The following is a 27779-nucleotide window of genomic DNA, read 5'->3' on the forward strand; positions in this document are numbered from 1 at the left end:
TCTTAGAATAGACTTGGCTTTAAGATAATATGGAACATTTCTGCATTAAAATGTCTAAATGTTCTGTGTTTTGTTGACTTGTGTAACTACTTATTATCCCAAATGTTCCAACACACTGTAATATTATTCAAACTAACAGTGCGTTTCATTTGGTTACCCATTGCTGTAACCTCCAGCAGAGTCAGAGTGAGGAAGGACTGAAACTTTAAAACATTTCCTCGTCTGTGAACGTCTTTGCCTGAGTCGCATCAGACAGATTTTAATTAACAAAGGTGTGTCTGGCTCTAGGAGGAAGTTAGAGGGAGGGGGATTTTCCACCATGTTTATCATGTGAATACATAGAAATTGTGTTGTTAGTGATATATTGCGGGTCAGTAAGTAAATCATTTACTTATTTTGTCCCATTTAAGGGTCAGTCATACCTGGAGGGTTGTGTAGATGTGTGCTTTATAACATAATCACGGTGAAACAATCAGAAAACAACCTTTTATTCCTGTTATTCTCTCAAGATTCTGTGTGAATACGCAGCTGAAGTGCAGGTTTCATCCTTTCCCGGTGTGCCTCTGCTCAGCCTGCCTTCGTTACACAGACCTGAATCTCTTTAGGAGAGACAGTGAGACGAGACAGCTGTAACCCGGTCCCTATATGTTTTTATAGAGTAGAGAAATCACACTTGTGTAAGTCTATGCTTCTATACTTTATTAAAATATCACATCTGCAGTTTATTTTAAACCTTGAATGTGAATTACAGAAAGATTATCTTTGTATTGTCTTGATGGATGTAGACACAGCCTTCAGAGCAATGAGCAGATGTCCAGTTAGACCTTCACAGTTTAGATTGGTGCGTATCTGTGTCCACTGCTACCACCTGTCCAGACATCTGGGAGCTGAGAAAGGTGTGGTCCTGATTCAGGTAGGTGGTGATGAACTCTGGAAAATCTCTCTTCAGGACCACCTCGAGGAACATGTCTGCTGCTGTGTGTAACCTCTGTTTAGCCCTGAAGCAGACAGACAGACACCAGACCAGTATAACGTGCTTGTAAATGAATGAATGAATGAGTACTGAGATAGTTGTTGTTTACTGGTCCTACTCCCCACCAGTTTTTGGGACAAAAATTAGCATGTCCATCCAGGTGTCATGTTTCCATCACAAGGTCGGGCTATGATGTGATGGTTACTTTGCAAATACACTGAAATTTTCTATAGCTAAAGAACATCAGTATTCTGACTGGTATCTGCACAGATAAAAAAATGTAAAATCTAAAATAAATGTAAAATTTCTCAAAAGAAAGCATGTAGATCCACAGAGTAGATCTGCATGCTGTAGAAAAAAAGCATTCAACAGGGAAACCTTGGGTTGTGGCGATAATGTGGATGTTCTTTGACACACAACTCCCATCTAAACATGGTGGACCAAATACAACACTGTTATGCTGTGTAGCTCCAGAAATGTTTTGTGGACTGAAAGACTTCACCTGACTTTCCGTCAGCGTGGGGGTGAGGAGATAATGAGTGATTTTTTGTTGTCAGGGGTGACCTGTTCCTTTAAGGAGTGTTGGCTCACCTAACAGAGATACAAAGAGCACTGAGCTCCATCATGACCTCGTTGGTGAGGTCCGCCACCAGCCGTCTGCTCACCACCCTTTGGTCGTCCTCCAGGTGAGCCTGATGACGGATCCACTGCCACACCTGACACGTACGAAAACAAACATCGTGTCAACTTATTCTTACGTCTCAGTGCTGTTGAACAATAAACCATCCCAAGTCTGAGAAAGGTGTGTTCGCCCTTCATGTTGTTTTTCAGCTGTCAAGTCCTGTAAAGCAGTAACTGTATTGACTGCTGTATTGTATTATTTGTGTTTGTGTGTTAATCTTTATGCGTTTGGTTGTATGATTTTCGTCACCTTTTTTTTCAGATTCTCCAATCAATGTCCCATTATTTTCAACTTGATGAAACAAATGGTGCAAACCAACAACCGCTTAGTGTTACATTAACAAGCAATTTGAAACAACGTTATGGGCTGATATCATGCTGCTCTACTTGTTTCCATTCCATCTAGCCCAAAATGATCATTTCTTGTAAGTGTGCCTCATTGCCCTGAGAACCTCCAAAAAGGGAATAATGATAAGAATTATTTATTTTCAATATAATCCCATTTCATGGGGCTCTGTGGTGTAATTTTAGGGGTCCTTAATGTGGAAGGGTTTGCAAACCGCTTGTCTACATTAAATCCTCTGTGCAGTGCACTTGGTGGGTGTTGAATGTGGATCATTTAATCCTGAACCCACCTGAGACCTGGAAATCTCTGCTGTGGCTGAATCTTCGACCTGGCCTCTGTAGAAAAAGTGGCCAGAACCTAAGAAACAGAGCATGATTTTAAACATCTACACGACCTCACCTCATCTGGTCTACTGCTGAAGATGAGAACAAGAATATGGAAATGTACACACCTGACAGCCAAGCATTAATAAACAGGACACCAACTGCTATGTTATACTTCAAACCATAAAGCGTTACTGCTCCCTAAAAAAAAAAAAATATATATATATATCAAAATATAGTTAAATCAGCATATCCTGGTCTTTCACATAACAAAGCCAGTGTTACATGTTTGCCCCACTGGCAGTTAACATCCTCTCATATTGTATTCGTTTCTCAGCTCAACTGAACATCTTTGGGGGATTTTGGAGAAACATGTTAGACAGCACAGGTTGCCACCATCATCAGGACACCAAACGAGGGAATATCTCTTGGGATAGTGCTGTTGGAAAATCAGGACCTCTGCAGCTGCTCTGAAGGTGGGTGGTGGAACAAAACCTGAGACATTTTGTGGTGATTTTTCCTCTCCTTTCATCTTAGCTTGTGTGAAATTTCCACCACTTTGTGTTTGGTGCTTTCCAACTCTGTAACGTGAAGTGCAGAGGCCAGAGAAGGCGTGGATGTGCAACCACTGGTTGAATCTGAATGAATTATTCAGTAATATTAAAATGTTACAGCTTTGCAAGTCATCCTCTGCTGTGGGACGAGTGACTGACTGACCGAAGGCATGGCCAGGAGGTCATCAGGAGTCACAGTGACATCATTTCGAAGCTGGTGAAGCTGGTTATCGCCTTCAGTGTGGAGCTTGAAGAGCTGTGAGCGGTGAAGAATTACAATGAACAGAAAATATATTAGTTACTAACAGCCACTCTGTGTTTATAGAACGCTTTGTATGACTCCACTGACTGATCCACTGCTTACTTTTTGCATGGGCTCAATCAACCCCAGGTCATACACCATGAAACCATCCACACCTGCCTTTATCTCCAGCAACTTCAGTCTAAGAGGTGGGAGAAAACAGTTGTCACAGCTGTCATCGTATTTCAGTTTGAAAATGCAGTTAGCATTCCTCAGAGATCACCGGTCTCAGATATGTTTATTTAGGGCTGGTACAGACTCGGCCTCGTCGTTTCAGTCTCCATTGTGCTTCAGGTTCTCTTTTAATCCCTTTCTACCTGTTCCCTGGTCCACCAGCTTGCCTTTGCCTGCCTCACCCAGCTCTGCCTTCAGCGTTCTCTGGAGTGTAGTTAGTTCCTGGATTCCTTCAGTCCTGTTCCCCGGATCCTCCAGAACCTCCACCATCACACCAGTCTCCCATAACTCCCAGACCACATTGCACTCACCTGCCGCACAGACACTCTGCCTTTGGGATCATAAGCAGTTGGACTGATTTTTCTCAGCTAAGAAACCATCTGTAAACAGTGTAAATAAATCCAACTCAAGATACCTCAAACCAGTCCACCTCACAGCCATCCTCAGGACAAACTGTACACCTGTAGACCCAATACTAACGACAGTACTGGATTTGTAAAATCGCCGGTATGCTATTCCCTCCAATACTTTTGTGCTCTGGGATGGTGTTATCAGTGCACACCAATGAATTGTAGTGTTGCTTTTAGTCAGGCTGTCCCATTGCCTAAACACATGGATATCCAGAGATACCATGTAATGTAAACCGTATGGCTATGCTGCTTTCCAGTGGCTGAGAGGCTGTGACAAAAAGCACACTAACCACAAAGACTCCATCTTTGATTTTCTGTACTGCAGTGCCATTAGCATTCAGTCTCATGACCACAGTGATGTTCCTACCTGGTGACAGAATCCAGCACTCTCCTGTGGGACTCACTGAGCGGGTTCTGGGGGAGCAGCAGGGCAGCCATGCCTCCTGTGGCCAGCGCTCCCCTCCGATGACATGTCTGAACCAACAGGTCCATGTAACTGCGCAGAAAACGCTTCTGCATGTTGACATATTTACTGCGATCGGGCAGCAGAAAGGCTCGTCTGTGTCCTGGAGGAGAAGTCAGTGAGACAGAGTGTTTTTCACCTTAACTCAAGGTGACGTTTGTGTCCAATCTTCTCATTGTGAAACACTTTTTATTAAAGCAACAGCTCAGTCAAAACAAAATCTAAATTTAGTCAGTAGGCTCTCTCCTCACTCCACGCCAATGAAAAATCCACAGAACATTTGTGGAGATTCACAGGAAGACAGCACTGCAGCGTTTTTATAAACGACTGAGGCTTGAAGACTTTTTTAAGTTTTAAAACCAGTCCCCAGCTCCTTCAGTTGTTAAGCAGAATGCTGTGATGCTGTCTCGCTGTGAATCTCCACAGATGTTCTTTGGACTAAGAAACTTCAAACGACTTTCCTTTGCCGTGGGGGTTAAGTAATGACTGAACTGCTTGTTTCAGAATAATTACACTTCATCATACCTATTTTTATGAACCCTAATTCTGACTTGGAAATGACAGGGGTGCGAGGAGCAGCTGAACGCCAGAGTGCTTGGCTTACCAAACTTGTTGACAAAGGAGGCTGAATAATCCCAGATGCCACAGTTGAGTCCCGCTGAATGGTCTCGCAGCTCGTACAGAATCTCCTCCATCTCAAAAGCTGCTAACACATTTTCAATTAGCACCGTCGCCTTGATGCAGCCCAGTGGCAGGCCCAGCTACACACACACAAAGTGAAAGTGAAACTTTAAATAAACTTCACATGCACCTGCATGCTACATCACCCTCGTCCCGCTTGCTTGGTGATCTGACTGTCACAAGAGCTCGGGAGGCCCATTGGAACTCTCTTACAATCCAAACAGGCCTCACAGAAGCAGAGCTTTGTGTCTGTGTGGGTTCACAGTCATTCAGCTCATCTTGTATAGAAGAGCTTACGTTGGGACAGCTTGACTTCAGTTTAGAACAAAGACGTTTCACCTCTCATTCAAAAAGCTTCTTCATTTCTGATTAACTGGTCAGGAGTCCCAGGTATTAAAGCTACATGGTAGACCCGCCCAGCCAACATGTGACTCATTAGAGTCTCACACCTGGACGAGTCACATGACACCCCCCCCCCCCCACATTGCATTATAAAAATCTAATTAATTTTATTCATTTCACCAGTCAGTGGTTTTCATGCTGTGGCTGATTGGTGTGTATGTGTGTGGTCTCAGATATATCTTTTCTACAACAGCCCTAATACTCCCCTGTAGGTAAAGCCAGGAACCAACAAAGAAATAGATAAATAATTAATACATAATAAGAAGAAGAAGGCGTAAACATCAAGTACAGATTGTCCTGATTTTGCTGTAATTTAACAACGTTGGTGTATTCTGTACTGCATGTTTTGTTCACTCCAGCAGACAAAAGTCTTTTTCTTTGTTTTTTTGTTAAAGGGTTTGTTTGGGGAGTTTTTCCTTATCCAGACTGCGGTCTATGGATGGAGGCTGTGCTGTTCACACTGTGAAGCCCCTTGAGGGAAATAGTACAGACCTTCTGTTGTGTCCAGACAAATAACTTGTTCCATAATCTGGCCTCCATGATGCTCTCCACCTGTAATTAATGTTAGTTTAATAATGTTTATTGTTATGGTTAAGCCTCCTGGAAATGATTGTAAGTCTATGTAATGTCCCCAAAGATGATGGAAACAAGACTCTGTGTGTGTGTGTGTGTGTGTGTGTGTGTGTGTGTGTGTACCGTCTTACTTTTGAGAGGTAGAAAAAGGGCCCACTCTGGTTTTCAAACAGTGTCCTCCCACAGTGAAACATGAGGAGTCCAAAGTCAAAGAGGGGACCAGGAACCTCCTTCCCGTCCACCTGACAAACGGCAGCAGAGATGTCCTCTTAATCGGACACTGACTACTTTAGTCCATAACATGTCAGTAATATTGACAAATAATAATCTGCCACAGAGATCCCTAGAGGGTTCCAGGGGGTCCCCCACCAAAAAGGAAAGTAATTTATTTTCATTAATTCCAGCCGTAGTTCAGGGGATCTTTTGGAAACCACTTTCTCCACCGTGATTCTCCCTCTAGGAGTCACCAAAGTCAAATTTCCAAATCCAACCCATATGGACTTTAAATCCCAGAAGGCACTTTCAAAAAACACATTAAACCCATTGTAGCTCCGCAGTTTCTTTTTTGTTTTTTTACATCAATTTTCTGAATTTAATTGCCACCAACTTGAGCTGCAGATTTGGATCCAAACCTGTACTGAATAAATTACTTAAATAACTGACATGACGTAGAGAAAATGATGTACTACCATCATGTTGTGCTCAACCATGTTCCAGGCACGGGGACGAAGCATCAGCACCGGAGCCTGAGATACATGTGGAACATCTGTTAAGACAGGAATGATGTGGTACATGAGCACATGTGTACTGTGGTTTTCACTTGATGCTTTACTGCAAGATTTTTGCTGCAGTATTTATACAAATATTACACATGGACAAAAATATTTGTATCTACACAAATATTCTATGTACAGCAGATCAGCGGTGCCACCATCAGTATTAATTTAAAATAAACCACTTACTTGGGAACTGGTTATGAACTGCCTTCAAAACATTATGAATGCCTTTAATCTGGTTGTGAAATGTGGGGCAGTTCCCGTCGTCAAAGTCAACCTGCCGAAACCAAAGACAGAATATCAACTGAGTGTACAGCGACATTAAAAAGATGGTTAAAAAAGATGTAGTAGCTTGAACAGGACTGGGACAATGTCCAAAACCAGTCCTGTGTCCACTCAGTCACTCGTCAGCAGGACTGGTCGTGTGGGTCGGCAAGCTGAGCGCAGTGAGGGGAAAGTCCATGCAACCTACAAAGAGGGTAGAGATGTGGGACCTGAAGTCTGAGGCAGGGGGGTTGACACACTGCTGTGATCCAGGACCCGACAGCAGAAACAGGGTTGTCTTTTTGGTGAGATGAGATTCTCACTCTGAAGTTTTTGACGCTGTGCATGACGAGTTGCTAGATTGTATGATGAGGGTTTAAATCTTCCTCTAGACCTTGCAGAGAACAATATCATCTAAAACCTGAGGCAATACAAGGCATCAAACAGTTTTTGATTCCTTGGTTAAAGTGGGTTTCCTGTGAAAAAATGTCAGAGAGAACAATCAACCACATGAGGGGAAGTTTGCGCAAGACCTACACGCAGTAATTGCCACAGTACATATGAGAACACCCAACTCTCCGAGTCCTCATACAATACTGTGGCAAGTGCCTCCAAACAGTGACTGTTCTTCAGTGTTTCAAAGCAGAGTCACTGGTCCTGCTCAGAGGGAGTGATCTGTTACAGTATGTTGAAATGATGATGTCCATGGTCCTTAAAGGCAGCAGCAGAGAAGGCTGATATGCTTCATGTGCAGGCCATGCAGCTTTTACCTGCTTGTACCACATGAGGTATGACAGATTTTATTTAAGCAGAAAACAGCTCATCTGCCAGAAGCAAAGTGGTTAACATACAACACAGTTCGTCTTGCAACATCAAAAAGTACCAGGAAGAGACGCACTGTGCTACAGCAGATATGCTGTTGGAATTTGATAAACAAACATAAGCTCCCAATGTTTTCACTAACAGCGATAACCAGTTCAGCTGCTGCAAAGGCAGCAAAACAGTAAAGTGATGTTTCTATGTTGGACTCACTTGATTTACAAGAACTACGAGTCAGAGTGAAACCAAAAGAAACAGAAGTGTTTACACAACGCATGTAGTATTGTGTAACACATGTAGTGTTGTGGAAATCCCCAAATGCTGCTGCTGGAGCTGTGTGAACAACTGTAATGAACTTTTCCTCAGATGACAGATGTTTATATTTAATTATGCCATGCTTTGGGTGAATACTCAGCTCCGAATGTCTGCAGGGTTTCATCTGATTTCTGAAAATGGACACCTGCTGAGTAATTCCAAGAAACTGTCTGTTCATTGTTCTAAAGTAATTCATTAATTAATTTCAGTCATGCTACGTCATCTAATGTTGCTGAAGGGCTGTTGTGAAGTTCAAGATTCCTCAATTTCGACAAAGAACCGAGTCCCTCGTACAGAGATCTGTAAGTGCCCACAGTCCTCTGTGCACAGGTCTTTTTGGTCTGGTCTCTTTAAAAATGGCAACGAGGGTGACGGGACAGCATTGCATGTGGCACAACATGCATTAAAAAGGGAGTCCTTTCACTGACACAGTGATGCACACACTCGTGAGCATGTTCCACACTACGTGTCTCCATGCTAGGTCTTGCAGAGCCTCTGTAGGACCACATTTGGAAGGACCTCAGCACAGGATGGAGACTGTAACACACAATCTGCAAGCAGCCTCCACTGCCTCTCTGAACCTACTCTGAGGGCTGCCTTGTAAGCAGTCATCTCACATCCCACTGAGTATTCAACTCTGCACTTCAGGCTTCAGCTGGCAGCACACAGACTATCATGTGTTGGTGAGTCTTGAGACTGATTCAGGCACAGTGACATGGCTGGATGGCTGGATAATTCTGTTGTTAAACATACTGACAACTGATATTTACTGACTGTCAACTGTACGCAGAGTTATTGACTTTGAATCTTGCTAACACAACATTAGGTTTCTGTCTCATAGCTGACCCAGAGCTTAGCAAGCTAAAAATGTCTCGTGTTGCCAAGTGCGGTCTAATCTGGAGCATCTGGAGGAGTGGCCAAGATGTGTTAGTTTTTCCTTAAATACTTTTAACTCCTTGCATGTCTATAATGTTTTAACATTGTAGTTTGACTCATTGAACTACATGTTTAACAAAGGGCTCAATTATATTCTAAAACAGATACACAAAGTAGCATTTAGCAAAAGTTATGTTTTGTTGTCTTTCAGTTATTATCTCAATATTATTGATTTGTTAGCTTAGAAAATATGATCTTGACAATATTATATTATCTATCTCTATAATCATTCTTCTTACATGGCCACATGTCTAACAGGAATTAAATATCATATATCCGCATCATTATTAATCAATTAATATGACCTTGATTGAAGTATGGTTAGGATACTCAAGTGTAAGCTTATGTATTTGATTTCCATATTAACAATAAAGGCATTTCAAAGCCAAACAGTACAGCATGTGATACACTGTTAATGTGCTTGTATTGTGTGGGCACAGGTAAATGGTGGAGGTAGTACTTGTATGCCCTGTGCTGGTGACAGGAGAGCTTTGATGAAGCGCTGGGTGTCGCAGGGAGCCAGATCCCCAATATCCACATGTCTTCTCTGGAGCCTCGGGGGGACAGGCAGCACCCTCCAGGAGGGGTCTCCCCTGATATGAGCGGTGCTCTCCAGAAAGCTTGGCAGATCACCTGAAAGGTCCAGGTTGGCCTTTCTGGACACTCGTAACCGCAGGACCTCAATAGAGAAGAGTAGAGCAGAATACTTTAGCTGAGTTAAACTAGTCTTCCATGCATTTAATTCAAAGCTGTCCTACCTCATCCACCTGATCATCAAATGTGGAGATCAGCTCATAGAGAAAGTGGAGCGATTCAGTGGTGAAAAGTGCCTCATACTCTGCTTCTAGACGTGAGGGAGGGGGACACAGCTCTATGCCGACTGGATGCTGTGGACGAAAAGAGTCAGCATGTGTGTGTTAATCTTCATATTTAAAGAAATGAGCTCCAGGAGAGAAAAGACCCATAATTTCTAATTATTTATCGCTAACAAATATGGAGCCATTGCAAGCAACACTTAAATAGATATACGGTGCAGGGTGCCAACTTTCAGAGACTGAGCAGTGGAGGAGCTGAGAAAGTCAGATGTTCTCTAACACACTCCTTTTAGATTCTCCTGGGAAAAAGTACCACATGATTGTTTTTCACTTCGTTACACTACATTCAAATTGTTGGCCACTTGGGGGAAGTGGAACCTGCTGTAAACACAACCTGGACACTCACATCGTAAAGATGCAATGCTGGCAGACAACTTCTTTTAATGCACCCAACATGAACATTCATCATCCTGTTTGTGTCCACCTGATGAACGTAAGTCCAACAATCACTTTCCCTTTTCCTCTCTTTTGGTCTGCACCAACTCTTTAGCTGCTAAATGCTCCACCATGTTCACCAGCTAGTCTCTGGGGGCGCTTATGTGCCCTCAAGCAAGGCACTTGACCACTTAACCCCCAATTTACCCCTTAAGGCACTTAACTTAACCCCGAGTTTGCTCCCCGGGCGCCTGACAGTGGCAGTCCTGTGCGTTTCACTGCATGTAATTTGTTGGGTGTTGCATGTGTGTTCAACTAAGGATGAGTTAAATGCAGAAGACAAATTCAGTGTATGTATGTAAAAATATATATACTGCCAATAAAGCGAATCTTAAATTATTCCTTCTAATCGTGTCTGTCTGCTGCTTGCTGCAAGTAGTGCACAGTGGGTTTATCAGAGCTGTTTCACTGAAAACTGCCTGCTGCATATATGGAATAACTCAGGAACATGTTGGTTATGATTATGTTGATTGATATGATGGTCATGACACACTAATCAAAGTTCAAATCCAACCTTTGTTGCATGTCAAATTCCCTTGTTTCAACTGTTGGATAAATACGTAATAAGACAATAAAATAAAATACAAAACAGGTGTTTCAGTTAAGAAGCAGCTTTGTAGAAATTATGAAGGCAAAGCAGGACAAAGTATTGCGTGTCATTTGTCAATACTGAAACATGAATCATGCTGATCGGAGTGTTCTACCACTTCCCAATTCCTTACAATGTACTGCAATCAACATGTTATCAGGGCTTGATAAAGAACAAGAACGAGTGGAAGAAGATTAAGCAGGAATTAACTACTTAGCTGTACATCAGTCTAGCTTTTTTAGATCAAAATTAGTGCCTATATGCAGGTTTCTGAAATGCAGGTAAACCCGCCACAACAAGGTGATTGACTCATTTCCCCTCCCAGTGGATGAGTTTGCATTTCTGTGTTTTTTTCTGCTGTGTCACATCTGACACCCAGAAAAACAGGAAGCGGTAGAAAGCAGCGTGGAGGCCAGCCGAAATTCTAGTGTGCTTACTTTTGATATCTTTTATTTTGCTCTCTCCAGTTGAAAGATGTATGAGCACTCCTTGAGAGGATATGAGTGGAAAGCTTATGGAACATCAACGTGGGTCACAGCATCACGCAGGAAAAAAGACGAAGATTTGCGTGTCCACCTGTGTGTCCCGTTTCCATCCTGGGAATTAATGCCATTTGTAATGTTTAGCACTGAAGACAAAAGTCGCATGTTTGTGGGTGCTAGTGGGCTTTTTGTCCAGTGTGAAAGGCTTATCAGAAATTCCCACCTACACGTTGCCAGCGTATTTCTTCTTTGCTTTAAGCAGCTGAAGATCTTGTATCTCTGATAAGCATTTATGTTGACCACTTTTACCCACAACAAGCTCCTAAGACTTGTCAAAGCAAAGAGGAGTCTGAAACAGCAATTATCACAGGACCCTCAAGCTAATGAAAGTGAGTGCAAAATCCATCATGCAGCACACTGTTAACGCTCCTCCACGTTGCACTCGTTTCTTTCCATCACCCACAATGTTGCATACTTTACAGTTCATAAAGTCTATTCATCTGCATATAAAGGAATATGGTGATACTCACAGACATGTTAACACGTGCTCTCTTCACCCAAAAGAAGTGGACTTTGGTTATGCATTTACTTTGGTCACTGTTTAAACAGGAAGGTGTTTGTTTGTATGGAGAGTTTAAAGTCCTATATGTGTGCATTCTGTAGGCTTCATTGACATTTAAGGATAAGGATAATAATGAAGGATAATTGGTAAATGTCTTCAGTGAGACTCTCAATGCCTAAAGATACTTTACATTTTTGTTTTGGTATTTACTTTGACTGTTTTTCAAAGTATATGGGCAGTTTTTTTTTCTGTCCTGAGCCAGCAATACCGTCCTGCAGTGTTTTAGAAACAAAAACACAGGTCTTCACAGAGACAAACTCTCAGATAATTTAGCATTCAGCAAATTAATCGTTGTAAAAAAAATGTGTTCAGCCTTTACAGTCCTCCAATCAGAATTTGGAAAAGTTTCTACACGTCTATTGACTGAAACTACTACTAAAATATTTTACTTAGAAATTATTCACCGGAAGTTTAATTTATTTCCGTATCCGTTTCATGCCACTGTACTCAAAGAAACTCTGATACAGCCCTTAGAAGGGCTGTGACTGTAGTCCTGACTGTAGCTGCCGGGTGTGTCAGTGGTGGTGGAAATTAAGTCAATGAAAAGCCATGGAAGACAAAGCAGAGATACAAGAAGCGATTAAGATCCAAGGTGAAGTCGTTCGGAAGCTAAAGTCAGAGAAGGCGAACAAAGAGCAGGTCAGTATTTAGATTTGAGCTTTGATGTCAAGACAAGTTCTTAACATGCGGCGAACAGCATGTCCCCCTGCAATTTATCAGAAGAGGTCTGCTAGCTAGCTAGCTTGCTCAGTTACACATAGCAGAACTCCATGTATATTGCACAGCTGAAATTTCTGTAAAAGTGAAAGCGGCCATCCTGTTGTCTACAACTGACTCATTACTGTCTGTTGGCTTGATGTTGCATCAGCTGCCTCGTAATGCTCGGCACTTTATTTTTGGTTTCAGTTTTGCTGAACCGGCTAACTGCTAGCCTTAAGTCGACTTGGCTCTCTCTCTAATGGAACGATAACTAGCCGTGTCGGCTAACTAGCCTCCTTCCATCCAGCTTCGCGGCTAGCGAGGGCTAACATACAGACATCATACTGACAGAAAAGTAGGCTCTTAAATCAGATATAGTAGCTGCATATTTTTTTGCGAAAGTTTTTTAGACAGCTTTGTCACGATTCGTTTAAACATTAATTTTAAATGTGTCAATCCAACATGTGTAAAGACTGCTGATGTAATAACGTGTCTGTATAGCTAATCGGGTTTTTTTAGGTGTCATCCTCATCCTCATATAAGGTCTGTGGTGTGATGGGGACATATAGTATATTTTACCATCTAACGCTGTTTGCACTGTCAGCTGTAGGTGTGTCTTTCTCTCGGCTGGTGTGAACTAAATAAGTCCATTTATTTCGTTTAAATTTCAAATTCCTTCATTGTTCCTCTGTGAAGTTTAAGATCTTCTGTTGCCGTGCACCACAGAGGTTGTAGCATCAGATGGAGAAAGGCCCATCCTGGCATTGTTTTAAAATGATAAGATCTGCATGAGACTCCTGATGCATGAGAAAATCCACCGAGTCCCCTTTAACTCGGCGGTCTCTGACAAGCAGTCTAAGGCCACATTTTGTGCTTTGTACTGCTTGTACGTTGTTGTGTCAGTCTGGGGGGCAAATGGGATCAAATTGTAGCCTTTGTGATTAGTAAACACATGTAACTGCGAAATAATCAATGTGGGTGTTTGGCATGCTTTGTTGGTAAACTCAAAGGTGCTCTTTGCTGTAAAAACTTTGTCCAGGTATATTGGAGTCAAAGCTGGTATTTGGTGCTCAAACGTTTTGAATGCTCTGTGTGAAGGTCACATTTCTGTCAAAACCAAAAAGATATTGAGCTCTTAGGAAAACAGACACACACACACACACACACACACTCACTTTTAACATGTTGTGAACATGCATCACTTACACTTATGTTCAGAATCCTTCACTCAGAGCAGAGATTTTGTGATTTGAGGACTGCAGTCAAACTGCCACTCAATAAAAATACTGTCACAGAAAAGTACTGCATTCAGTTTACCATGTGACAGGTTTTAGGGGCAAAGTACACACTTAGCCAAGGTTTTAAATGTAAGGAGTCTTTAAACTGCAAGACTCACGAAAAGCAACACACAGAGTGTGGATGTGTGTGTGTGTGTGTGTGTGTGCACATATAGATGGGTGGCTGGGTGGGGCTGAATTGGACTCGCAGCTTTGATTGACTTGGTACATTTCATGTTCTGTCCTCCACGCTGTGATGATGATGATGATGATGATGCGTCATGCCCCGCCCTCCCCTAGTGCTAGGGTTGCTTACCACTTTTCTCCTGTTCTTCCTGAATGACCCTGGATGACCTCGGCCTGCCTCACTCTTCATCATCACCATCGTCTACCTCACTGTCTGGGAAATCCCAACCTCCTGTACATCATTGCTCAACTTTCTGGCTCTCCTCCTTCTGACATTGTGATTGGCTGCTGTGGCTGGTCCTGGACTATACCACTGGACCTTGCTGTGCTCGTGATGCACTCCTGAACTTTTGCTTGTCCAATTTCTGGATTTTTTTTTTTTTACCTTATGTTTTTGTATCCCATGTGCTGTGGGATGAACATGTTGGGCGTGTTGTGTATTCGTGTTTGCTCTGGTCTGGTGGGCTCTCGGGCTGCGACACGTGCCCTGTCTCTGCACTCTTTCCCTGGGATCACTGTGGCTCAGGTAGGCCTCTGGTGCTATATTTTTTCTGTAACTAAATGACGTCTGTAGTTCTTTGAATGTTTGTTGTGGTCAGAAAAATTCTGCAATACGTGTGCACAAACATCTCCTTTATATGGGGTGTGTGTGTTGCAGATTGATGAAGAGGTGGCCAAACTGCTGGAGCTGAAGGCACAGTTAGGAGGAGATGATGGCAAACATCAGTTTGTCCTCAAGACAGCAAAGGTAAGACCACAGTGCTGCTGCATTCAAACACACATTTACTGTACATTAGATGTCAGTGTTGCAATAGAAGAAAGTCACTCTGTTACTAAGACCCACCTGGTACTGAACTGGATATCTTACATGGATAAGGAAAACCACATTAATGTAGCTAAAAATGTGCACGCTGCAATCTGGCTGGCGGGTTTCAGCCTGGTTAAATGGCATCCATGCACAACACGTTATGAACAAGTCCGTACAGCATACTGAAAAGGCTAACTTCATCTCATGCTGCTTTCTCAACCTGCCTGTCTGAAAACTACTCATCCGGGTCATGGTTGCCTCGCAGTGAAGGTGCATACCATGAACTGGGCTCACAACATGCATCACCTCTGAATGCACCTCTGGCTAATTATTGTAAGACTTTCATGACTAAACCTTAATACAATAGAATAAATCCAAATGCTTTTTTTTGTATTTTCATCTTGAGTTAACATGAAAAATGACAAAAACAGTAAACAAGACCAAGCAACATTACCTTTTGCAGAAATAAATTCTTAAACATTCAGCTTTCCAATCCAGCTGGTGGATACGTATCTAATTCACATGCTTTTTGGAACGTTTCAAAAGTTCAAGTAAAATTCACTTCACTGAAACCCTGTAAATGTCTGTTTCTGTCAGGGAACAAGGGACTACAACCCCAAGCAGATGGCCATCAGAGAGAAGGTCTTCAACATCATCGTTGGTTGCTTTAAACGCCATGGAGCGGAGACCATTGACACACCTGTTTTTGAACTGAAGGTAGAGATTCACACGGACTTTGACACAATTTAACACTGCGGGCACTCGAGTATTAAACAGAACTATGATCATTTCACATTCAAACGTGAAGGTTTGTTATCTCCACGTGGTGTGTAGGAAACACTGACAGGGAAGTATGGAGAAGATTCCAAGCTGATCTACGACCTCAGAGACCAAGGAGGAGAGCTGCTGTCTCTCAGATACGACCTCACTGTATCCTCACCGCTGAGCTGGCTGAACGTGAACATCAGGCAGACACAGATGCTGTTCATACTGCACAAACACGCCTCTCATACTTGAGCATTAATTAGTTGATCTGTCTGCTGCGTGATCGTTTAGTTTCTGTTCAGTTTTGACATGAATAAAAATCCATCTAAGCAGAGAGTGCTGTGTTGTCCTTGACCAGTCCTCTTTCAGGTGCCCTTTGCCCGCTACCTGGCCATGAACAAGATAACTAACATCAAGCGCTACCACATCGCTAAGGTGTACCGCCGTGATAACCCAGCCATGACCCGCGGACGCTACCGAGAGTTTTACCAGTGTGTGAGTCCTCCTCAGATATGTTTTCACTCCTGCCAGCTGCTTGTCTGTTTGAAATCGACTGGGTTTAATTCACATAAAAGTCCCTTTGGCTGGGAAGTTTTCTTTGCTGCTCAATGAACGCGTGTGTGTGTGTGTTTCAGGATTTTGACATAGCAGGGCAGTATGATGCCATGATTCCAGACGCTGAGTGTCTGAAGATCGTGCATGAAATTCTCAGTGAGCTGAACCTCGGAGACTTCAGTATCAAGGTTTGTCACAACCATTCAATTACATTTTCAGACGAAACTTTCAGAATAAGATCAGTCCGTGTCATCTCTGTAACCACATCCTCCATTTCCAGGTCAACGACAGGCGCATCCTTGACGGGATGTTTGCCGTGTGTGGCGTTCCAGATGACAAGTTCCGCACCATTTGTTCAACAGTGGATAAGCTGGACAAGGTATGGAGATTTACTGTTTTTTACTGCACACACTGCAATCTTCGTGTCCAGATTCAACCTGCGAATCCTAATGCTCATTTAGAAGCCCTGGTCTCTTCCAGAAGGTTTAAGTATGTGGTAGATGGTGCTCTGCAGAGCCACCTACTGGTATGAAGGCCAGACTTTCAGGCTAAACCATCAGAGGCAATAGTTAGCATTAGTCTGATGCTGACCCATTGTGACACTTTATACCCTAACCTGATGCCTTAGACCATCTCCTAATGTAATTTTCTGTTGTCCAAAACCAGTTGCCCTGGGAAGAAGTGAAGAAGGAAATGGTGAATGAGAAGGGTTTGTCAGAGGAGGCTGCCGACCAGATTGGGGAGTACGTGAGCATGCGGGGTGAGACGTTCTGCAAAATAACACAGGATGTTAGACATCAGTGGCTTGTTTATGATAGCAAAGTATTCATCTTTCCATCCACACCGACTGCAACCTCTGAATGAACAGGCAGTCCTGTCAGCAGCAGAGACGGCTGACACGTAAAAACTGTCACCTGATCAGTGGTGGAAACTCGTAAAAGTCTTTTTTTATTCTACAAATCTATTTCTGAAAGATGCTTGTTTAAGAAATATGTTGAACAGAAGCGACATTTGGTTTGTCTGTTGTGGTGTAACATGGCGGACTCCATGCTGCCTCTGTAGATCCGAAACATGAGTGAGGACGATGATTTCCAGTCAGTGATGTAAGGAAACACTTGGAGGCCACTTTGTTCACGTTGACATACTGTATATAGATTCAGTGGGCACCAAAAGAGATTCCACACTGGACAAGAAACACAGATGTGAGGCTGGAAAAGAGCTTGTTTTAACCGTTTACAATCCAGCATCTGGACAGATCATACAAACAATACTGTCCTCCTCTGAGGGACGTCTTTCCAAACCTCTGTTTTCCACTCGGATGCCACTGACACATTTTAGGAGTGTGGCCACTGAGGCGATGGAGTTTGTGCACCCGTGAACAGGAGAAACGTTCAAAATCCAGTTGTATGTAATGGCATGTCATGATGTGAATGCAAATCATGGATCTGCCTCCACCCTGAAATGTCCAGGCATGTGGACATTGTAGACAAACCGCTGCCAGATTTATACGCTGGACACAATTTATCTTGTTTATCTTTTGGATATTTTGATATTTAACAGAGCAAACGTTAATCGGCGAATGAATTGATAGACTGTTTGATAAAGCTCACACTCATCAACCTTGATTCTTTCATCAGACAAGCTCTGAAAAAATAATAGTACATAATACCTGTTCAGCTGCAAACAGTGGTCGAGCATTTAGCACCCAAAGAGTCTGCAGTTGGTTAAAAAACAGAGGTAAAAGGAGAGTGAATATTGGATTTACAGTCATCAGGTGGACACAAACACGACAGCTGAATGCTCATGTTGCTCTGTTTCTGCTGGATGTGCTGCTGTTCGCCCTGCAGGAGGAATGGACTTAGCAGAGCGCCTCCTTCAGGACCAGAAAATGTCTCAGAGTAAGGAGGCCTGTGCTGGCCTGTCTGACATAAAGCTGCTCTTCAGTTACCTGCAGCTCTTCCAGGTCACAGACAAGGTGAGACATCCCACAAGACTTTTTTTATAATGACTAAGTGGTATTTTGTTTGTTTGTTTCATCAGAGGTCTACTTTTCCCCGCGTCGTTGTTACTGCTAACTTTCTCTGCTCTCTTCTGTCTCGACTTCCTCTGTCATCAGGTGGTATTTGACCTCAGTCTGGCCCGCGGTCTGGACTACTACACAGGTGTCATTTATGAGGCGGTGCTGACTCAGGCAGGTGTTGCCTCGACACCCACCGAAGGCCAAAATGATGCACCTACAGAGGAGAGTGTCAGCGTGGGCAGCGTGGCGGGTGGGGGGCGATATGACGGCCTGGTGGGCATGTTTGACCCCAAAGGCAGGAAGGTGCCTTGTGTGGGTGTCAGCATTGGCATCGAGAGGATCTTCTCCATCATGGAGCAGAAAGCTGAGGTAATTCTGTTCCTCAGGTGGACGTGTCATATTTAGAGATGCACGGTACATGTGAGCTGGATAATGGGAAATGTTATTGTTGGCTATCAGCTAATAATAATGGAATTATAGCTGATCAATAGATCCACTAATATGAAGACAAATTGTTTTCATTGGCCTAACAAGTGGTGATATGCACCTCTGAAGTTTAAAATGTTGTGACACAACAAGTCTTGTTGGAGCTGTGGCGTATTAAATCATCCATCTTTGCTCACGACATCCTATGAACTTCTGTTTCAAATACAAAAGTATGAAATTCTGGGTTATCTTATCAGTATTGGCAGGGAGAAGCGGGTAATGATCGATTATCCTATTGACTTTAAATTTCATATTGTGCATCTCCAGTTATATTGATGTATTGATAATGTGCTAAGTGTGTGTCCAGGCTGTAACAGTGTTGTGTTGTCCAGGCATCAGCAGAGAAGATTCGTACCACAGAGGTTCAGGTCATGGTGGCGTCTGCTCAGAAGAACCTGCTGGAGGAGAGACTCCGGCTCGTCACTGAGCTCTGGAACGCTGGCATTAAGGTGTGTGAGTTCTGTGTGTCCTGTCTGAGTCACATCGGTCTCAGCCCCGATCGCTTCGCACAGCCGACTTTGAATTTCTGACATCTGGAAACTTGCATGCTTGTGACTTTTGCTTCGTGTCTTTGATTGAATATTTACTGCTCACCGTTAAAGTTCTTTATCAATAGAAAATCCACTATAATCAGGACTATGAACCACAGTGTCCCTAATCCCGGTCGAGCTGGAGAACCTGAGTTGCTTTCTCACTTTCTTTCTGCTGCGTTCACTGACCACTCTCCAACGGCGAACAAACTGCTTCTGGGTGTAAATGTGCCAGTGGGCCGCCTGTCTCGCCGCCTGTCTCCGTTGTAAATGAAGCAGCCTGTGACTTTTTGCAGTGCGCAGCTGGAATTGGCTTGAAATGATCTCTCATGGCAACCATATTCATTTCAAAGTTTCGCACAGAATGTTAGGTATGAGTTAGCAAGGTCACAATTTCAATTTTACACTACATAGACAAAAGTACTCGGCCGCACCTCTTCAGGAACCTCAACCCCACCCAGCACCCCCGGGACGAACCAGAACGGTGACCGTGAGCCAGCACTGTCCGTGCACTTACAATGTGATGTCACCCAAATCCCCGTTGGTGTAACGGTCAGGCTTCCCAATACTTTTGTATGAGCTTTCAGCTTCAATCAACAAAATCAAAAGCAGGATCAGCGACTCTCGTGGTATTTTTCTTTTCTCTCCATCTCTGCCTACTTGAGTGCATTCAAAGGGGAAAAAAAACAAAACAAAACAGCACTTTATTGGTAACAGTTGTGACACCTGTAGTGTCTGTAATCCTGATCTGTCCAGGCAGAGGTGATGTACAAGAAGAGCCCCAAACTGCTGAGTCAGCTGCAGTACTGCGAGGACTCTGGGATCCCCCTGGTGGCCATCCTGGGAGAACAGGAGCTGAAAGATGGAGTGGTCAAACTCCGCGTTGTGGCCTCCAGAGAGGAGGTACCGTTGATACAGCATACACACACACGTGTCCTTGCTCACATAAATACACACTGATACATAAGACCATGTGAGTTCAAGTGTCTTTTTATGATTAGCAGCCGCATGTGTTTAATTATCATCATGTTTCATGCAGGACTGCAGTTAATGATTGTTTACATTATGGATTGATCTGCTGTTTAGTTTAATTATTTTTCGTCCAATAGTGCAGACCTCCATGTTAGTAAAAATAAAATTAAATCATTCAAATGAGCAGCAGCAAATCTTCATAGCCATGAAATGCTTCTGCTTAAAAAAATTAAAATTTTTAAAAATTAATAATTTTGTAAATTTGCACTGAAGTATAGTACTTTGTTACATTCATCCACTGCTTGCTGCTAACAAGTAAGCTGTAAGTAACCTTTCCCCTGTTTTCTCTTCACAGTTTGATATTTCCAGAGCGGATCTCGTAGATGAGATCAGGAAGAGGACCTCTGAGGCCTAGTCATTCCACTTCTGTTCAGCTGCAGCCCAGATCACATCATCTTAACGCTTCAAACAGTTCAAACAGTGCAGACTCTCGTTCAGAATTTCTCTTCCAACATGTTATAGAGCTTGTTGTACATCGTGTAGCCCTGAAAACACACACACCATCCTCTAAAGAGCAGCCACACACACACAGACAGGAACAGAGCAGGAGGACTCCAGAAGCAGTGAAGCTGGCTTTAAGTGAAAGGGAACACTATCATGATAGAACACCATCCAGGAGATACGTTTTGGAGTAAGTCTGAGAGATGTATACTTGCTCTCAGTGTCAGATTTGTATGACCGTGTGCTCTGAGGAACAGATCATTAATGTGATCAAACTGTTCCAGTTCAACAAAGCTGCTGGAGATCAGTTTGATCAGATTAGAAAAACTGGTTTTCAGAGAGGTGCTCATTTTCTCACATGCTTTAGGCGTCACATTTGCTTTCTACTCGAAACCATCAGATGGTTTGCTGCAGTCAACTAGTGACGAAACATTTCTACATGTGTCAAACATGCCTGTACTGTCAAGTGTCTGAAATAAACAATTCTTCATTCTTTTCAGAACTAAAAAAACAAATGCTGTGTTGACTGGGACATAAGGTTGTATGCATGCTTAGTTTTGTGTGAAGACTTTATTTAGTTACAATGAAAAGGTCAGATTACTAATAAGCGAAGCAGATTGCACAAACAAATACGTTTGGCTTTAAATGAAATCTATGACTGCATTTTCCTTTAATGACTGAATGAATAGGCTTGTGATTATCACTGAATACCCTGCATGTCCACTGTGCAGAACCTCAGCCATCATAAACTGCCTGGTAACAGTGATCACAATGCAGGGATGTCACTGAACGTCTTGCCTCGGTGCGTGCTGTGACGCTTCCAGACAAAGCTGCCCCTGAAGAACCAAATGAGCTGCAGAGGGCTGATAATTGATATCTGCATGTTGGCCTGCTTTAGTTAACGGTCTGGATGTGACTTGGCACATCGCAACCAGGTGAGCAGCCTCATCTCACCCTCCCCTAAGGTGGCCAGTTAAAAGGTGAAGACCACGAAAGGACGTTTTGAATCGGTCTCTCAGAATCTGTTCTGGACTACTGGAGTGACGTGGTCCAACGTGGTGGATTCTGTGGAAGAAGAGCTGCTTCCCCTGCGGATATAAAAGCCTCATTCTAAGGTAATGAAAACACTACGAATGTTTGTCTCAGCTGAGTATACACCATGAAAATGTAATTATGAAGATTACACTTTGAACATGCATACATGACTTCAGTTCTTTGAAGAACAGGTTCATAGGACTGTCTGGATGTGGACCCTCTCAATCCTCCCACTGACATTTCCCCACGTTCTCCAAGTGGTCATTAATCACTTCTGTGGCTGTCACAATATCAGAATTTTAGACTGTGATACAATACTAGCATAAAGTAAACCTCTCCAATACCACAGCAGAAAGGAAGTCCCCGGCACAGAAAACGGGATATTATTTTTTCATCTTTTTGTATCAACAACCTGCGCACAATGCAGCCGCTGCAAAAATGCGAACACATACCAACACGTGCACCCAGTTTCCCCCAGGGATCAATTAAATATTCTGACGGTGTTAATATCTGTGAAGCCTTGGGTTTGAAACTGATTGGAGATCTGTTTACAGCTTCTGCAGTAAGTAAAAGCAACGACACCATCATGTTTTCTTTTCAAATCTCATTTAATTAAAATGAGGAACCAGCAGTAACACACAATAAAAATAAGGCATAAAACACAAAACCACTTTAGTTCAAACCAGACAAACAAGTTCTATTACTACTAAAAGCATGCATAAATTAACAAACAACACATAAGACCAAATGTCTTTTTTTTGATAGAACATCATTAACAAAACAAACGGAGCGAGGAACAGGCAGTAGAAGTTTGTGAACTGCATACCAACTGAGAAGCTTCAGTGGGCGAACTGGTTCTGGTGAATCCTCTGCAGGACCTGCTGGGCTGCAGCCCGACGAGCCTCCTCCAGCGTGGCGGTGGCAGTGGGTCCTGGCAAGACCATAACCACCCCCTCGAAGGCCATGCTCATCCCGGGGATGCACATCTTATAGGTGACGTAGAGGAATCCATCAGGCCCAGCGTGGCTGTAGTGCATCTCATAGAGCGGCTGGCCAAGCCGAGCTGCCTCACACATCTTACGCAGGAGCATCATGGGGCATGTGGACGATACTGCAGACACAAGATGCCCAAGATGGGAAGAGGAGGAGGAGGAGGAGGAGGTGGAGCAGCTGGAAGGGGGAGGGTGCTGGGGCGCAGTAGGTCCTCCTACTGCTCTGCAGAAGCCAGAGAGGACGGACTGGGGGCAGTCCAGGACAGAGGGCTGGGTAGAGTTGAGGGTGTGCCGCGGCGGCTTGACGGGCGAAGGCAGGTGGCCCTTCGAAGGTTTCTGTGGAGCGGTTGGCTCATCCGGGCTCCACTTCACTGCTGACTGCCACTTGATTGAGACGGTCAGCGCGAAGTGCTTCTTGAATGCTGGAGACCAAAGAGGAAGCCAAAGTAGAAAGGACCACAGCTGAATGGATGTAATACGACACGAGTATCGTTGCTCTCTGTTGTTCTCATGAAAAGAGACAAGCTGAATGTAGTCTACATGAGGCACGACACTGAACCCCAAAACTGCTCCTGATGAGCAGGTGGCACCTTGCATGGTGTCCTCTGCCGCCAGTACAATAAGGTGTGTGTGTGTGAATGGTGTCAATCAGCCAGACTATAAAGGGCTACACACACACACACACACACACACACACACTCCTTTCACCTACTGAATATTCAGGAAAATGACATCGTGATCAAACATTCACAGATCCCATGGAGCTCCATGTGCAGCTCACTGAAAGCTTCTTGAGCACTTTGAGTTGTGCGCTTACACTCTCACAGACTGGAGAAGCTGTACAGGATTTCATACAAATCTTCTTAGCTCTTTGCACTTTTTATTGCTTGCTAGATTAAAAAAACAAAACAAACAAGATTCTGCCTCATATCAAAAGTCAACACACTGCTGTACTCCCGTGTGTCAGTCCCCCTGCATCATTAGGAGCTCACCAACCTTCTACCAGCACCTTCTTGGCCATGGAGGCAGCGTGGTGGGATGAGAAGGCGACTATAGCAGACACCCCCTCGATACCAAGCCCGGTCTTCAGAGAAACTCTCTCCACCCCCTCCGTCAGCACACGCAGCACCTGGGAGCAACGGCAGAACACTAATCTAAAATGGTCTGTTTTGATATTTCTGCTTTGCAGCGGCCTTCAACAAACACTGCTTCCCTGAAGCGAGAGGCATCAGCAGGTTACATGGTGTTTTAGACAGCACAGACAGACCAAGAGGGGGTGGTGGGATATCACAGGTCTGAATCCTCGCGGTGTAACCACACAGTGCAGTGTTACTGCCTGGCTGCAGTGAGCACAAGGGCAAAGGCTGAAGCTAAAAGGGAAGATCTTTATATCATTACGCCGCGTTTCTGTGCGCGAATAAAACCTGCAAACATAAAAGTGTTCAGCGTTCCCATCCCAACAGGTGCAACAAACCCAACAGGTGTGAGGAGGAATTAGGCGTATGCAAGGCTGTCACGATATCAGACTTTCACTACACGATTACTGTGGCCAAAAGAAGCCACAATCACAATAATGGTTATTTACACCATATCATCATCACGTGTGCGTTACTGACAGATTTATATATTGTAAACATGGTGGATGGTGTCTGTTGTCATTTCCAAAGAGTTTTCCAAAGTGACAGAGCTGTTGTACCTGCAGCAGGTCCTCCTGCCTGGTCGAGGCTGGCAGGTCTCCCACACAGAGGTGTCTTTTCTCTGTGCTGCGGCGGACACTGAGGTGGAAGCCGGGCTCCAGCATGTGGCCGTGCAGCAGCCGGATGGCGTCGGTAGCTACAGCCGGAGAGCCGTATTTGGCGTAGGCGAAGCCGCGGTTCTGGCCGCTGAAGTTCATCATGAGCCGAAACTCCCAGAGGGGCCCCACGGAGCTGAACAGAGGGATCAACAGATCCTCGTAGGCATCCCGTGGAATCTGACTGATGAAGACCTCGCAGCGGGCTCCTGGGGTGGGCCCGTCCCACACTGACAGCAGAACAGAGAGGACGTGTCACCTGTCTCATCAGGTCAGCTGTAAAATCGAACTATTTTTCTTGCTAATTTGCCTCCTAGGATCTCTAACAACGGCTGCAGTTATTGGATCCTTTTCTTCTTGGGAACAACGATCCCCTCGAAGAGACAAAACCCAGCAAATAAGTGACAGCAGGTCTTGTCTAACAGCCTCTGCCTGTGGGCCACAGCCTGACTTTTGAGCTTTTGGTTTTTCCGAGCTTTCAAAATCCAGAGCAGAGAATCCAACACCCTTAAACCCGCAGTGTTTAAGAGTGTATAATTTTGGCTTCCAACGATTATGAAAACACCAAAATAAAATGATTATTATTCTAGGTTTTTTTGTGTTCTAAATTCAGAGCACTGATTTAAGTTAGGTAACAGATCATACAGTTAATTTATGAGAGCGTCATAACACTGAATTGAAAGCCGCCTCTCCCAGCTGCGTACTGTGCCACTGCGTTAAATCTCTGTGCACCACAAACGTCTGAGTAACTTTTGTTCAGATTTCACTGCAGATTTCTCACTGGATGTTTGGACTGTTGTTGACAGCAATACTGAAAAGAAGACGGCAACTGACAACGAAACTCACATTTCAGTTGCAGTCTTATTTTTAGTTTCACTGGAGTGTAAAGGCAGTATGTTTGAGCCTCTCTCACCCTCAGGTGGTCCTCCATACTTCCTCTGGCCGTTCACTTGAGTCAGCTTCGTATCGGTGCTCTTCAGCCAGGTTTCCAGCTCCTGCACCCGCTTAAGGTTCAGCACCTGAAGGGGGACACATAGTTTGAACAGCTCCTCAGCAACGGGACCTTTCAAACTAATGGACAAGATCAGGACTTAATAACAGGATTAGAGCGCTTCAGTCTATTTATGCCAAATCAAGGACGTTTAAGCTGGTTCTCAGGAGGCCTACGGCGGAGACATGAAACTGGGCATCACTCGGGTTTTCATTTGATCACTGTAATTACACACCAGTTTGGAGCCCTGAAGACCTTCTTCAGGCCCTTTTCAGGTCTTCAGGACTGTGGTGAGATACTGCAAAATGAAATTTAAGTCTGGCAAGATCACCATTTCAAGTATCTACACAGCAATGCACAGAAAACACCTCTTCTTCAAAGTTTGGAAATCATTCAAAATATCTGGAACATTACAGTTTACTTTGGAAATGGTGAGGAGTAGCTGAATATCGGATTATAGTCTCACTTGTCACCTCTGGCTGTCTGGTTTGACAGGCATTGGTTTCTATTCGTTTACAAAGCTCGTGCTGATGTCAACCGGTCGATACAAGCCCATCACATCCCTGTTGGACTGGACCTGTGGTTAATGCTCCAAGCTGTGCGTATTAATTATCAAACCAGGACTGCAAACTACTTTCAGAGTAAGTTTTAACTGTGTTCACTTGCTTGTTTGTTTTCTCGTTAATTACGTTTTGTGCGTTTTTATTCCGTTTTACGCGCACTGTGGACATCATTTGAAGGTGAAGGCACACGCCCTCCGTGACCCCTCGACATTTCGAGTCCAACACTGGCGGGTTCTTCATTGAGGTAACGAACTGCAGGTGGGCCTCGACCAACAGGTGCTGCCGCGAAAAAGCGATTAAAAACAACAACAGCAAAGCAATTTTTAACATAAGAAAACATGAAAAACAAAACCACCGCGTGCGCCACGAGCCCGGACGCTTTTACACAAAGTTGCCGACGACGCGCGTGTTTAAAAACAGCTCGCGGGGCTCGTTACAAACTAACTTTGGTCAAATCAAAGCTGAGCTGCCCCGCGCCGCCACTGCAGCTGCTCAAAGCACGTTTTTATTTCCTTACGAGCCAATTTAAATGTACTTTAATAACCACATTTTAAAAAGCACGCAAAAGTCCAGCCTTCACAAAGTTACCTGGTTCTGCTTGCAGTCCATCGTCTCCACCGTTGTCGTGCTCGCTGTGGCAGTGACGCCTCTCTGTGGCTCGTGCCAGCACCTGGAGCCCGCTATTGGTCAGTGGATTACACTCGATATCACACTCCAGCCCACATGCTCAGCACCGATTTGCCGCGTACTCAGTTCAAATATGAGCGAAAATGAACTCACAGGAAATGAGTTTATTGAAGATAGATAGATAGATATTATAGATAGATTTTACTTTGGGGTTCGGTGGCCACCAAATGTCGCTGTTGCGCAATGTACGACATGATCAGTAACTTAATCTAACTTAATCTTAATCTAAGGGGACTTCCACCAGGTATGTCTGCAGGTGTGTGTGGGGGGGGGGAGTCCTACTACACCTTTACTGTCTGCAGAGGGAGCCGTGTGAGGCTGATTCAGGTCTTCAGTTGGAACTGAAGACTACATGTTTGCAGACTTCTGCGCTGCTGCTCTTCATCTCTGCTTGCAGCTTCAGGCTCCAGGCTAAATTAGCTGCTACGAGAGCAACACCACCAACAGATGGTGTGACTGAGCTGTCAGTGGCAGAGTTGCATTGTGGGTGATGTAGACTCAAGATTTTGACAAAAACTTTTGGAATAAAAAAGATGAGGTCTCTGCTTCTGTTACCTTTTGATCCATTGTAAGTCTGACAGCAGGACTGCAATGTTAAAATAGTGTAGAAGTCGTGTGTGCACACAAAGTGCTTTTGCACCATAAATCCATCAATGATAACAAAGGAAACTTGAGAAAAGGTTTTGCTGCGTATAAAACAAAACCTTTTATTCCACTCACAGTAGCAGTTTACTGTACGTGACCTGAAACCATCACGTGTAATACCTGCAGAATTCCACCAGGTGTCAGTGTTGGATCGCGTCTCTTTTCCCCGCCGTGAGGCGCGCACGTCCATCTGATCTGCTCGCGCTGCTCTGAGCAACTTGTCGGCGCATATGATTGGCTGTTAGTCTCAAAAGTCTTCTTTTCCATGTGCGCGGGCTCAT

The 27779-nt window shown here is 43.9% G+C and overlaps 3 protein-coding genes across 5 annotated transcripts; 1 reads left to right on the forward strand and 2 right to left on the reverse strand.

The window, feature by feature from the left end:
* Positions 1-678: 678 nt before the first annotated feature.
* Positions 679-12039, reverse strand: mlsl (malate synthase-like). Its single transcript, XM_046405821.1, has 15 exons — positions 11903-12039; positions 9750-9878; positions 9452-9670; positions 6844-6934; positions 6571-6647; positions 6013-6123; positions 5801-5860; positions 4830-4986; positions 4130-4328; positions 3242-3320; positions 3041-3133; positions 2452-2524; positions 2290-2357; positions 1565-1689; positions 679-998 (listed from the first exon to the last, which is right to left on the reverse strand). The coding sequence occupies exons 1-15, from the start codon at positions 12026-12028 to the stop codon at positions 827-829; spliced, it is 1779 nt and encodes a 592-aa protein (XP_046261777.1). The 5' UTR covers positions 12029-12039; the 3' UTR covers positions 679-826.
* A 398-nt stretch (positions 12040-12437) lies between these two features.
* Positions 12438-21308, forward strand: hars (histidyl-tRNA synthetase). Of its 2 annotated transcripts, XM_046405825.1 has the most exons (14): positions 12495-12633; positions 14271-14682; positions 14815-14904; positions 15562-15681; positions 15799-15894; positions 16099-16224; positions 16365-16472; positions 16565-16663; positions 16951-17044; positions 18132-18259; positions 18401-18673; positions 19123-19239; positions 20077-20223; positions 20648-21308. In XM_046405825.1, the coding sequence occupies exons 2-14, from the start codon at positions 14545-14547 to the stop codon at positions 20705-20707; spliced, it is 1596 nt and encodes a 531-aa protein (XP_046261781.1). In that variant the 5' UTR covers positions 12495-12633; positions 14271-14544; the 3' UTR covers positions 20708-21308. The 2 variants fall into 2 exon arrangements, with proteins under 2 accessions (XP_046261782.1, XP_046261781.1); XM_046405826.1 differs by lacking the exon at positions 14271-14682 and having other exon boundaries at positions 12438-12633.
* A 1109-nt stretch (positions 21309-22417) lies between these two features.
* dnd1 (DND microRNA-mediated repression inhibitor 1) lies at positions 22418-26864 on the reverse strand. 2 transcript variants are annotated; one of them, XM_046405828.1, is made up of 6 exons: positions 26755-26849; positions 26293-26445; positions 25526-25631; positions 24517-24842; positions 23817-23949; positions 22418-23242 (listed from the first exon to the last, which is right to left on the reverse strand). In XM_046405828.1, exons 1-6 carry the CDS (start codon positions 26773-26775, stop codon positions 22668-22670), a joined length of 1314 nt encoding a protein of 437 aa, XP_046261784.1. In that variant the 5' UTR covers positions 26776-26849; the 3' UTR covers positions 22418-22667. The 2 variants fall into 2 exon arrangements, with proteins under 2 accessions (XP_046261784.1, XP_046261785.1); XM_046405829.1 differs by lacking the exon at positions 26293-26445 and having other exon boundaries at positions 26755-26864.
* Positions 26865-27779: the final 915 nt, after the last annotated feature.

This window comes from Scatophagus argus, chromosome 12 (genome assembly GCF_020382885.2).
Source record: "Scatophagus argus isolate fScaArg1 chromosome 12, fScaArg1.pri, whole genome shotgun sequence".
NCBI classification, from domain to species: domain Eukaryota; kingdom Metazoa; phylum Chordata; class Actinopteri; family Scatophagidae; genus Scatophagus; species Scatophagus argus.

What these genes read in the sequence shown, in the direction of transcription:
- dnd1 (XM_046405828.1), bottom strand. Translation starts at nt 26,775, where the DNA reads ATGGACTGCAAGCAGAACCAG. An exon ending in GTATGGAGGACCACCTGAGG is followed by an intron (nt 24,843 to 25,525) that starts GTGAGAGAGGCT and finishes TTCTGCTGTCAG; the next exon opens with TGTGGGACGGGCCCACCCCA. An exon ending in GGCAGGAGGACCTGCTGCAG is followed by an intron (nt 23,950 to 24,516) that starts GTACAACAGCTC and finishes CGTTGCTCCCAG; the next exon opens with GTGCTGCGTGTGCTGACGGA.
- mlsl (XM_046405821.1), bottom strand. Translation starts at nt 12,028, where the DNA reads ATGCACACATATAGGACTTTAAACTCTCCATACAAACAAACACCTTCC. An exon ending in CCTTTTTCTACCTCTCAAAA is followed by an intron (nt 5,861 to 6,012) that starts GTAAGACGGTAC and finishes CATTAATTACAG; the next exon opens with GTGGAGAGCATCATGGAGGC. An exon ending in TATTAATGCTTGGCTGTCAG is followed by an intron (nt 2,358 to 2,451) that starts GTGTGTACATTT and finishes TCTGTTTCTTAG; the next exon opens with GTTCTGGCCACTTTTTCTAC.
- hars (XM_046405825.1), top strand. Translation starts at nt 14,545, where the DNA reads ATGTTTTTGTATCCCATGTGCTGTGGGATGAACATGTTGGGCGTGTTG. An exon ending in TTGTCCTCAAGACAGCAAAG is followed by an intron (nt 14,905 to 15,561) that starts GTAAGACCACAG and finishes TGTTTCTGTCAG; the next exon opens with GGAACAAGGGACTACAACCC. An exon ending in TCTTCCAGGTCACAGACAAG is followed by an intron (nt 18,260 to 18,400) that starts GTGAGACATCCC and finishes CTCTGTCATCAG; the next exon opens with GTGGTATTTGACCTCAGTCT.